General features: G+C 33.7%; 1 protein-coding gene across 1 annotated transcript in view; it reads left to right on the top strand.

The window, feature by feature from the left end:
• Window positions 1-9,216, top strand: part of TECRL (trans-2,3-enoyl-CoA reductase like) — a 106,126-nt gene extending 96,910 nt beyond the window's left edge. The window contains exons 10-12 of the mRNA XM_057727847.1: window positions 7,245-7,330; window positions 7,861-7,906; window positions 8,789-9,216. Coding sequence (XP_057583830.1) covers window positions 7,245-7,330; window positions 7,861-7,906; window positions 8,789-8,916 — 260 coding nt within the window. The 3' untranslated portion in view covers window positions 8,917-9,216. The remainder of the gene's footprint in view (window positions 1-7,244; window positions 7,331-7,860; window positions 7,907-8,788) is intronic.
• Window positions 9,217-13,684: the final 4,468 nt, after the last annotated feature.

Below are 13,684 nucleotides of genomic sequence, written 5' to 3'. Positions count from 1 at the left end.
TGGAGGGGATGGGGTGTTTCATTGTGTCTTTTGATCCTCTGTATACTCTTTTGTTTTTGAAATTCCTGAATTTCCAGAAATATTTCCCTTCCCCTCTAAGCCTTCAAGCATTGCCTCCTTTCTTGGAAGCAGTGCCTTCTAAGATGAAAACCTCCAGACTCACTACTCTCAAATCATTTCTTTTCAGTTCTTTATATCCAGTGTTCTGATACTCTCAGGTCTCAGACCTTTTCTCAGAGTAAACCTTCTTCTGATCATGAATTCTTGATATCTACAAACACAGTGCACTCTTTTTCCTTACATAAAGTCTTTATCCAACTCTCAGTTCCTGTGTCAGCTCTAAATGAGTCTCTGATGCTCTTGGATTTTTATTTCCTCACTTACATATTACTTGAAGTTTGTAGTAATATCTGTAGCTTAGATATGCTTTAGGCATGAATTATGGACAGGGGGACCATTTTATATTGACTGTTTGAGCAAGACATCACAAAATGTGTTCCCCAGGAAACACAATTTGATATAGAACACATTTTTAAAAAGCTTATTACAAAGTATAGAAAAAAAGGGAAAAATTGTGCCTAGTAGGAAACTGAGTTGTGATGTCACAGGGTGGCCTCAGTCATTTCTGTAGGGTTATCTGAAACTAGGATAACCCTTCTGAGTTATCCTAAGTTGGAATGACTAGGGAAAAAGTAGATTGGATTTGGGGCTCCCTAGGAATGAGGAAATGATCTAGGATAATGCAGCTCTCTTTTGTCAAGGCCATCATTTCAGAGGGTATAATAGGCAAAAGCTTTCTGCTACCAGCAGGAATTTAAAAGACATATTAGTGGGAAATTACACAACCTTCACTGCTGCACATGGTCTTGGTCTAACAACTGATTTGCACACTTTTCCTGCTCCACCAACTTCTAGATTCCCTTCACCCCACCCTCAACTGACACATTTAACATCTCAGGGATTATCTGTGGTATGATGTGGACCCTCATCTTGAGGGTCCTTATTAGGAGATGGACATGGTCCTTGTCTATGGGTCAAGGGACTACCAGAGATGTCCTAATACTGAAGGCAAAATATAGTCTTCTTACCCCATTGTATAACAGCAGGTTTACATCCTTTTTATGATCAGGATCAATTACTCTCCCAAGAATAGTGATTCATTCCCCACAACACTGGAGTCTTCAGGTTTTAAGATCCTTGTTTCCAAATGGGGAATCTTCTGTCATGGGACATGGAGAGATTCCCATTCAATTATAAGCCTTAGCTTATAGATTTAAGTACTTTGCCTCCAAGTCATCAATTCAACTGTACCTTCAACAAATCAGTCAATTAATCCATCAGGTTGGCAGCCTTTTGATGAAGCTGTCTTTGATATGAGAAATTGTTCCTTTGGTTATGGGCCCACTTCTGTACCTCCTTTTTGAAAAATGGATTCCTTTAACAGTGTATTGTGGAGGAGATGTGTTAATTGATCAAATACTGTGTAAATGCTCAGATAATAGGACTGACTCAGGACCTAAAGGAAGGAAAGGGAAATCCATTCACAGAGTATGTGCCTTTTCCTGCAAATATGAATTGTGGCCTTTTTCAAAATAGAAGGGGTTCAATAAATCACCCTGCCTTCAGCTTACTAGTTAGTCTCTATGAAGAATGGTGCCTTGTTAAGATTTTACTGGTGTTCTTTATTGGTAGCAGTTTGGACACTTGGCAGCAGCAGTAGTTATATCTGCCCTGGTAAGTGGAAGCTCATGCCATTGAGGCCAAGTGTAGCTTCTATCCCTGCCACCATACTTCATTCATGCATCCATACTAGCAATGAGTAATCCATTACAGAAGTGGACTGATAGCGACTGGCTGAGTCACACTTTTACCTGTTTTTTATGGTCTCTTCCATCATTGATACTCCCTTTTGGGCATTAACATGTGATACAAAGGTCTTCATATTTCATAGCTACTCTTATATTCACGGGCAGTCTTCCAACCCTGACTAGTTTGTCCATGTGACACTGCCTGTTATTCTATGCATATTTTAGGTTGGATGTAGTTTGTTCAACTCCAGAGGCTCTGCCCATTGAGAGAATTTACCCCTCACTACTGTCTTTTAGGATGACCCTTTAAGTGTGACTATAATGCAGCTGCTGTGCATTTTTGGCTTACTCCCACATGCCAGCTAACTCATCCCTGAACTAAGCTCAAGGTCTTACTCCTTTTTCAGCTGGCCTGAAGGGATATCTAGAGTTTTCATGCATGTGAGTTAGGAGACACATTGGCTCAACAGTGGTGTGTGACATGTCTGGGATGCCTGGTGATGCAGCTTGTTTGTACCCTATTGCCTATTTATGTTTCATTCTGAATATACCACTTATATCTTACAATGGATTATTACTAGTCTCACCCAACATTATGACTTGGTAACAGAACTCAGCTTATAGTGCTTTTAGGACAAATGGTCACTTGGTGTCCCTAGAGTAGAGTCTTAATTTTACCAGGATCCAATAGCATTCCAAGACTATCTTGTTAAAGAGATATAATTCTGCACTACAAGGGACCGGCCTTCTCTAGAATACCAAGGTTCGGGATTGTGATTATTTCACTAGGGCTAGTCAAAAGTTCTACACATTAACTTTTTTCATCACTGATACATTTCATACGCTGAGTGTACCTGATTATAAGTCCAAATGCAGGAGTGCTTGCACTAAAACTTGAACCTGCTATAATTTTATGCCTTGAACTCTGCTAAACTTCCACAGCTTTTTGTGCTCTGCTGTGTACAGCTCAAAGGAGATTTCCTTGGTATGCAATATGATACCCAACAAACTGCAAGAGGTCTACGAGGCATTTTGCTTCCTCTTAATGGTGGAGGGTACAAATTGCAAAACATTTTCTCTGTTTTGGAGAGGATGTCCCACAATCATTTGGCCCCTAAATCTTTGTAGTGTTTATTAGCAACACCATTTCTGTGGACACCCATGTCTTAACAAGGCCACCAACATACTAGCCACTTCTTACTCATTCAGTAGGAATAGCTTAATGTTATTGATCTAGTGATTTTCAGTGAGGTGCCCAACCAGCCTGGGTCTTCTTGAGCTATTTTATGGCAAAGGGTGGGAATATTAAAACAGTTATCCAAAAAAAAAAAAACCCCGAAAATCAATGGTATTCTCCATTTTAAAGGAGAGTAAACTATTTTGACCTTCTTTTCTAATAGAGATGGAAAAATACATTTGTCAATTCAGTGGCTATATCCATAGACCCAAGTTTGGGTTAATCTGCTTTAGTAAAAATATGATATCTGGTAATCAATTGCAATGGTGGATAATGTGTCATCAAGTTTGCAGTACTCCACTGTCACCCTCCAAAATACATCTGGCTTCTGCAGGGCCTAGAGAAGTGAACCAAATGGTGATATAATGGAGAATATCATACAAGCATACTTTAGATCTTAAATGTAGCACTAATCTCTCATTGGGATGCAGATTCTTTATATTTACAAGAGAATGAATGCAATTTCAGAGGCTTCTCTTGGTTTCCCCCATGGCAATAGCTTTTATCCCAAAGGCCAGTAAATCAATGCACAATGAGGTTATTCAAGCTACAAAGTATATATATTCCAATTATTCACTCAGAGTCTGGGGAAATAACCCCTATGAAGTAGTGGACTAACTGTGTTTAGCAGTCCTGAAAAATGTAGGGATAGTCTACTCTCACTAGTACACAGTTCCCCCAACAGATAACTGTAGATCATTTAGTGAAGTTCTTTTAATGAATAATTGTGAGAATCCTTATACTTGTACAGTTATTTCCATGTTGCAGTCTTTCTCCCCGGGGTCCCAGACTGTTCTTCTATCAATGAGTTTAGTGTCTCGCAACTGGTTTAAGTCCAAAAACTGGGAAAGAAATAGGGAATTTTGAATTGAGACAGCTGCCCCATGTCTCTGTACTCTTCATCTCTAATGTATTTTGTTTATCTAAATTGAGATATAGGATGTTAGGGTATTCATCAATTCTAACCTCTAGGAACACTGTGTTTTTTTTAACCAGATATAGCTTTCTGTGGATCAAGCTTCTTCTGAACTTCCCACTCATTCTGGCTTATGACAAGTGCTACGACAAGTCATGGATTTGATTTGGGAGAGGGGAAAGGATCCTTTATTCCCAATTACTACTAGTTATGCCAGTTCTAAGATGACTTCACTTATATTCAGCCTGGGACTGCAGAGGGACAACACTGATCTTAATGATGGTAGTAACCATTGCACTAACACATTCCTTACAGCTTTGGAAAATAGTGTGTCCTCCAGGTGCTCCTATGTAACATGGGAAGGAAGATGGGAATATGAAACATGGGGGAAAATTTTTTTCTCCCATGGAAAGGGACATACCCTTTTGACCTCATATAGAATATCTACTCTCAGATCTCCACTTTTCTAAGCTATTTAACACCTTCTTTCCTTATTTGACAATGGAATTACAACCTTTTTTCCTCATTTACTGGGGGCTATTGCTTTGTTCATGCTTTCAGGGGCATGTTAGTGTGTTTGTACCATCTTAGCAAGGATTAAATCCTATATCCCAGAAGAGTGCACCAACAGCAGAAACCAACCCCTATCCAATTTTATAATTTGCCTCTCTTGTCAAGCACCCTCAAAATCCAATCATATCTATATTCTCCTGTAACTTGCTAGTTCATGTTGGCTGGGCTCTGTAGCTCCATTGGGGAATAACCTCTTTTTTCCCTTATCAGGTTAAAAATTACCTCTGGTAGGTTATGTTGTACTGTAACCCTAGCTATAGAAAAGAGGTTAAGAGAGGAAATGGGGAAGATCCTAGAAGGGACTTTATTGCAACTTAGCAGCCTTTGTATTACCTTTAAGGAAGGGAGTGTGCCAATTTTTAATAGGGACGAGCAGCCTACTTCTACAGGCTCAGGTAGTTCATGAAAATCTGTCTATTCTAATATTCTGTGGACAACGGCCTTGCTTAGCAGACCTAGTTTGGATTAGGAGTTGTATTTTCTTTGGAGCTTGACTACTCTTGCAATTAAGTCCTGGGCCTGGTCTTCAGCTTAGTCTGCCTTTCTCTCACTGCAGATTAGGGCTTCTTTGTACATTACCAAAGAAGCCTTCTAGCTTTCACAGTTGGCGCTTAATTGCCAATTATCAGTTTCAGTTTTAACTATCTTTGCCAAGAACATTGATAGTAATCACCACTAAATTCTGTTGGACAAAATAAAGCATTCCTTTCCACCACTATAAAGTACCAGTAAACCACGGGTAAAAGGTTTTACACTTGCACAGTTACCTCATACCAGCAGCTCTTTGTTGTACACCTGCCATCAACAATGGGGTACTCACTGCAGGCTCTTCAGTAGGTCACTGAACTCTTAAGTACCATTCAAGTATCTGCTTTGGGGGCCATTCCTTGTGGCAAATACTGTAGATTCAGTTTTCCAGGATATAGATGGTGAGATGGAGATTTGCATTCAGGAGGTATGTTAGGGCGATCTGATGGATGGAAAGAAAGAAATCATGTCTGGGTAGGAAATTGAGAGGAACACAGTTTCAATGAAAGTCTCAGATGAACCAAGGGGCATTCTAAAGCTGGGCTGAACAATCAATGTTTTTCTGAATTGAATCATCAATTTGCCACATTGATCCAATACCAGATTAAGGGTAAACCAAAAAAGTGAGTGTGACCTTGGGTGAGGTTGCTCCCTTCAGCCAGGCAATCTTCATAGGGGGTGCTAAGAGTTAAAGGTTTTCTGCCAGCAATAATCCCTGAAACTGTGGAATAAACCCTTTATGCCTGAGAAGAATCTGGGTGGTGCAGCACTGCAATGTAAAAAAATCTTCAGACTTTTTATTTAATAGAAGCTCAGTTATAAATAGTAATTATACATTGAGAAAACATATAACAGGAGTGTAAGTATTAAATTAGTAATATCTAAACTTACATATTATTGCAATTAATAGCAACTATATACAGTGGAGAAAATATCTATATACATATGTTTTTCTGTGTCACAAGACACATTGGTTATTTAATCTACAAAGCACACCTGGAAGAAATGTATATTTGTGGACCCGGATCATTCTACTTCCTCCTGGAGTTGAACAGTCATAAACTGGCTTTAACCCAAATTATATGATGTACACATTCCACCTCTGAAAGTCAGTTACTGTAACATGGGTGGGTTCCTCAATTCTCTTTCTTTTGATGAATAGATGGATTTACACAAAGGTGTTTATATAAATGTTACCAAGAGAATCTGTACTATTAAATGGCATTATTTATCCTTATCTTGAAATGAGCAGTGCATGAAATCTGCACATTGCCTCATATATTCTTCACTTTGATAGTTCAACAATGGTTACAACTTTGAAAACAACATACTGACATTTCATTACGACTTTAGAATCATAACTAAAAGAGATTAGTTTGATGTGTTATCTGATTAAATCTTGCTATGGAGAGTAAACAGTAATTTTATAATTCATAGTTACTTTTACAAATGTCACAGCTCAAAGTTCAACTTGAAATCATTATAAATTTGTTATCCAAAATATTTCTAGAAAAAATTTGAAAGCCAAAAAGTAACTAACAAAAATCAAGTGACAATATGCTAAGTATAATGAGTTGTAAATAACAATTCTGATTACTGAGCAGAAATAATTTATGTGGTATTTCTGAATATTAACTATACTGATATTCACCATAATCCTCTTATGAGAGATTTCCATACTTTTCTGATATAATGACATACTTATGAAATTCCCTTTGGATTTTCACTAATTTAATAGAAAGAGAGGTTTGAGGTATTTAATAATCTAAACCAAAAATATATTCTTTGACTCTAAAGGAGAATAGGAAGAGACTGCAATTGTTAAAACATTTATGAATCTCAGTTTGCAATACTGCTGCACTATTATGATCAAAAAAGTAATGTTTATATATTGTTTGATTTTTGAACTTAAAGAATCGATTATTGTGGTGGTATTCTGTAATTTTACAGCAACATAGCTGTAGACGTGGTCAGAAAATGATAGGGGTTCTGTTTGAGTCAAAAGGTTATAACATTTGAAACTGGGTCTCTTCTGAGTAATTTGTGCAATAGGTTTCTATAAATATATGATGACATTTCATGTGGTATATAGTTATTCTAAGGAATTTAGAACTATATAATAAATATGTGATCAAATTTGCAATATGTAACATCATTGTCACTTTACTCTCCTTTTTAAAAGGAAATAATGCCTGTTTTCCAAGTCCAAATTATAACCCCTTTACATGGATGTTTTTCCTGGTTTCATGTCCTAACTACACCTATGAGGTATGCTATTTATATATGCAAATAACTGAACTTTATTTGATAATATACTAAATACATATGTTTATTTACATGTATTATCAATATACATATGATAATATGTATTTATTTTGTCTGTAGATATAGGCATAGGTAGAGATACAGATTTCAATTTAGGTTTTAGGCAGAGGAAATTGGAATAGTTCAACCACAGTTCAACCTGCAGAATAAAGAATATTTGTGCATATATTTATCTATATTTAAAGAAAATTTTATAATCATCATACAAAATGTCTTGAGAAGCTGCAGGATTTTATTTTTATCAAAAATTTTGGAATAATGTCTTTCATTTTCTTATGACTATGATACTGTTTTATGGGATTGATTAATAACTTTATCATATTTAACAATGGAATTATTGTCTTTAGGATATTTATTTCTACACATAATTTTTCTACTATTTTTTAAGTTTTTAAACTACCTATTTAATGCCACAAGTGGACAAATTTCTAGATTGACCATCAATATTTGTTAATTTATGTTTTATCTAACAGATTGGATCATGGATTAGTTTCACAGTCATGACGCAAACATTGCCAGGTGAGACCTAGGTTTACTGACAGTTAATTGAAGAAGATAACACCTTTAGGAGAAGCGGTTTCTGAAAACAAATTGCTATAGTACTAAAATTAGGCATGTTTGTAAAGGAATTTTATGCTTTTATTTTTATTTTGGATTTTTTAGCAGTATTAAAATATATTGGAACATTATTTGCTATGCATCTCTATATAAATGTGGCTTAATCCAAGCTAGAAAATGTAGTCCAAATATATTTACTAAGCAACAAGTTTTTGTTAAAAAGAAGTGGTAATAATAACACACTTCACTTTAATCTCTCTGTTGTGCATGTGCACACACTTGTATGTACTGTGTCTTCAAGTGTTCATATGCATCTGTGAAGGGAAAACTGGGAGCATGAGTGTGTGATCGTGAATGCTAGTCATTTTAACACACAAGGAAGTTAGAGTGTGATGAACTGCATGTATTAGAAGGGATATTATATCCATTTCATCCATTCTTTGTTGCAGTGTACAAACATGTTGATTAAAATGAATGTGGCTTGTCATATGTGTGTATATGTATGGGTCCGTAGAAGTATTTTATACACATATGAAGAACTGTTGCTGAAAAGTTCAAGGAGATTCTTAAAATTCCTTATTTGGGAGTATTTTATGGCAGTGGGATGTAAAAAATATAGATTTATTTTGATCTCTATGTACTTTTTATGTTCACTCAACCATGCAATAAATATCAATTGAGTATATGATGTTAGGCAAAAATATATGAGTAAAGAAAATTGATAGAGAAATATGCAACACTTGAGAAATATTTTAAGAACTATATATGATGGGTTTTTTCTAATATAGCTTGCTATATCCATAATAAAAATAAGAAAGAATAATTATTTCTTTTTTCTTCTAGTTGGGATTTTTACACTTCTGATGAGTATCCAGATGTCTTTGTGGGCACAAAAGAAACATAAGATTTATCTGAAGAAATTCAATTCTTATATGCATAGGAAATCAGCAATGATTCCATTTATATTGTAAGAAAAAATAAGTGATCTTTACATACAGAAAACCTCTATATAAACTCATTAAATCAAACTTGATCAAGGATAGCTGCCTATTATGTTCCAGAAATTCACAAATAACAGTATATTTGCTTGATTAAAAATATAAAATTGTAGAATGTAGCTGAATTTAGAGTAATAAACTTGAGGCAAATGAAAAGTAGAAATTACAAATATGACTAATGGAAAATAGCATCCAATACATTTGCAAGGGACTGATCATTGAATGAGATGTTCTTACTTCATTAAATATTTCATAATTCTATTTTCTTAAGGCAAATTAAAATATGTGAATTCTAAAAAGTAAATATTATAAAAGTTGTAACATTTAAATCACTTGACATTTACTTATTATTTTGATAGTAATTTAATTTTTTTCATCATTCAGTATGTTATTAAGAAATAGCAAATGTCTTATGTAAGTAGTTCAACTTCCTATACTAAAAGTTAAATATTTGTAATTAGCCACGCACCTTATTCATAATAAATACATTGTATATCATTCTGAAATTATAACAAACAAAATATTCTCTAGACATTACTTATTAAATCCTTTGAATATACTATATTGAAATATATATTTATATTTATATATACATCATGTTTATATATGAATATATATAGAAATATATATATTTCAAATAGATTATATGTGATGATGAAGAGAGAGTGCATTGGAACTTTGAGATTTAGAGTGGAAAGATATTTTGCTTTATTTTTACATTTTTTAAGTTATGTCTTCTCAAAGCCAGTGTGATGTGTGTATGTGTATATAAATATGCATATATTTTTTGAGAAGGAGAGGAATGATATTACAAAAATTAATACATATTAGGTAATTTTTTAAAATTTAAGTTTATTCATATTTAAATTGGAATTCTTTACATTGGTTAATTTCTAGAGCCTTTCCAATTATCAGATATGTGTATCTAGATAGATATGTAGATAGACAGATGATAGATATCAATATATTCTCATTAAAGCTCTTAGATATATACATATATGACAAAATATCCTTGGTAAAGGTAGGTATATATGCATTCTGTAGGTGTTTATTATTAATATATGTGACCAACTATTCAAGAAATAAAAGCACCCATATAAAATACACCCATTCCCAAATGCACAGTATTAAAATATCTCATGGGAAGACAACAAGAAACTTTAATTTGCTAATATTCATTCAGCAAAATAGCATGGAATCATAATTATTCATTGATGTAATATGCTATCCCAAATATGGTTCATTATACAATATTCCTGAAAAGTGTGACTACTCTCATAAATAAGATGCAATTACATTCTCAGATTTTAAAATTCTTGTATGTGTATTTTCAACAATTGTGATTTTTATGTCAATGTAAAGATTATGATGATACTAGCAACTCATAAATTCCCCGATTTCAATAGAGAAAGACAAATAGGCCTTATTTCTAATTTAAATGAGATATGCATACACATAATAGCATCATCAAAGTAATATAGGATTGGTCATAAAGAAGTTTTGTAGTTTAGGAAAGGAGCAAGTAAATGCTATCATCAGCCATATCAACTGGGAAACAGTACTAAGATACTGCCAGTTAACATTCAAATTTTCATACTCTATTTATTGATTGATCTGTTAAAGTCACTAAATGTCAATCATAGACAAACAGTAAATAAGATTAGAAAAGGGAATAAGCAGTCCCTGCTTTTTAGATAGTTTACTTATTTAGAAGACAACATAATTCATGAAGATAAAACAGTTAGCAGCATTAATTGAAATTAATTAAAAACATGTATGAAGACAATATTAAAATTGTCTGGTTTTGTTCTTTTATTCTTTGGGCTATATAGGATATAAAGAAATGGATATTACCTCAACCTGCATATGTCTGTTAAAAATTATCTGCCCTGGTTGTATTAAATGTCCTGGTTCACATGATCTGTCTTCTCTCAGGTTATTTCTCCATTATAATATATTAGAATGCATTTGCTCTCCATTTCTGTCATTTTTGCAGAACATACCATTTATGACAAAAAAAACCAAAACCCTAAAAAGTTTAAAACCTGAAAATATGCCATTACCGGTTGGTATATAAAAATATATCATGAATCTTTCCTCTGAAAAATGCACAGATCTATGAATTAATGTCCAATGGTATCTTCATAAATTGAGTTATCCATTAATTTACTTGGTGTTTAGTAATTCTCTTCTACATATCTATACATGAATCAGTTTAAGGGGTCTTCAGGAGGATGAAACTAGTCAAAGTACACTGGACCAAGTTGGGAGTGAGTTTTTCACATAAATCTGCCCCTCATCAAAGTAGAACTTACTATATCTTTACTACTAAAGGCCCCATTCCAAACAAATGCTGGAAATAATCTAAAGCAGGAGTAGAAAAATATAATCACAGATAACAAATCTTAGCTTCTACCTCCAAATCATTTAATGTAACAATTAGGATGCTTGGCAAGCTATAGTTTTGCATCTTCAGTTTGGAGTATTAGAATGTCAGGTAATAATGTATTTAAATTTTATGAAAATGAGCATTCAAGATTTAATAAATTAACATTAGAATTTTCTGACAGATACTAGTTTGTGATTACACGTAGTATTACAAAGAAACTTCATAGTTAATTTAATTTAGTCATTGATAGTTAATTTTTAAATAATTGTCTGGAATGACATTTTTTCTATCCAAAAATAAAAACTGAAGACAGTGTTTTTAAAATTTCATATCTTCATCTTTTACATATTTCTTATAAAAAGTAGGTGGAGAGGGAAAGAAATCAAAATAAAAAGAAAACAAAAGTTGAATTAGCTGCTACACCATCCCATATTATCACAGCCTCTTGCCTCTCTTCCCCACCCCTTCCTTATTTCTACCTCAAACTGCTAATTTACAGGTGTTTTTGGTTGTTTGCATGTGTTGTGTTTTTTTTTTTTTTTATTTCTGGCTAAGTTTAAATAAAAATAGACTCAGCACATTTTGTCTTTTAGCAAAAGTTTTGTGGAAATGTTATTTTCTAACTCATACACAGACAGAGACACAGCAATTTTAAGCAATATCATTTTTTAAAAGAGACAACAGAAATATGGTAGCATCAAATATTTTTAAAATAAATGAAATATAATCTTATTTTTTAAATGTGCATGTTTAATCTCACTTCTCTATTAAAAAATTATGCCTAATACTGAAGGGTAATCAAATCATAAAATTCAACATTATATTTGAATATCTTTTATACTGACCTTTAATCTTTTTCCAGTAATTACACCTATTTTCAAGATATTTTAAGTTCAATTTTGAGTAACTGTCCTTCAGTACATGTTAAATTTTAACAGTTGATGTATTTCAGTTATAACATTTGTACTCATAAAATAAAATGACCTGTGAATCAATAATGAGGGCTACTTCTATTTTTATTTTAATAAAAAAAAAAAACCGTTGTAGTTGCTCCTGGATATTACAGGTGATTATAGCAAATGTTACTTTATAAGTACAATTAAAGGCATTTATGCAGCTTTTGCATAATGATAATAATTAAAAACTGTTTATTTTAAAGGCTGCTTAAAAGTTAATTTTCACCCAGGTGCATATTGAAGGCTATAATTAGCCTTCCTTCAGAGGAGGTTTGATCATGAAAATGTACAAAAGCATTTTTTGGAGGCAGAAGTTCCCTACTAAAATGGGATTTTGGCTTTTAACTGTAGTTTGATAATGGTGCTTAAAACATGTAAGAAAAATATGCTCAGAAATATTTTTAAAAATAAATGTGTAATTGTAACAGATTTGTTTTCTTGAGAATTTAGAAAACATATTTTCACATTATTTGACTGAGTAATACAAGGGGCAGGATGAAGCAGATGGTGAGATTGTGAATTTCCTCTCTAATTGGGTAACCTTTCAGCTGACACTTGTATTTAGCCAGGTGAAGGACTGATGGAAGAATGTTTTAGACAAATAAAACTGATTTATATATGGCACTGAGACAGGAACACCTTGGTGTGCTTGAGGACCAGCAAGTCACCCAATGTAGTTGGCACACACTGAGTAAGAGAGTCATTTGTACTGGACTTAGAGAGATATTAAGAGGACAGGTCATGCATGGCCCTTAGGCCTCTCTAGATCTAATGTTACTTTGATGTATTATTTTAGAATATTCGATTTTGTTATAGAATACAAGAAAACAAGGAGTTGGAGGAGGCACATATGAAATTGCATCAAGATAATTTCCAAGAGTATAGCAGAGAATTTATATTTTATTCAAACTTTTTTTATTGATCTTTGCTATTGTTTCCTTCATTTCTTTTTCATTTATTTCTGATCTGATTTTTTTTTCTTTTTTTTTAAGCTCTTTATTGGAATAAAATTGCTTTACACTCTTGTACCTGCTTTTGAGGAACACCAAAGTGAATCAGCTGTATTTATACATATATCCCCATATACCCTCCCTCCCATGACTCCCTCCCACCCTCCTTGTCCTGGCCCTCTAAAGCATCACCCATCATTGAGTTGATCTCCCTTTGTTATACAGCAACTTCCCACTAGCTATCTATTTTACAGTTGGTAGTGTATCTATGTCAATGCTACTCTCTCACCTCATCCCAGCTTCCCCTTCAGCCCCTGCCCCCCCAACCCCATGTCCTCCAGTCCATTCTCTGCATCTGCATCCTTATTCTTGCCCTGTCACTGGGTTCATCAGGACAATTTTTTTTTTTATGTTTTTTAGATTCAGTATATATGAGTTAGCATACG

Source organism: Hippopotamus amphibius, chromosome 3, assembly GCF_030028045.1.
Source record: "Hippopotamus amphibius kiboko isolate mHipAmp2 chromosome 3, mHipAmp2.hap2, whole genome shotgun sequence".
Taxonomy (NCBI): Eukaryota; Metazoa; Chordata; class Mammalia; order Artiodactyla; family Hippopotamidae; genus Hippopotamus; species Hippopotamus amphibius.
Note: the sequence above shows the minus strand (reverse complement) of the source record. Positions and strands in the feature narration are given on the sequence as shown.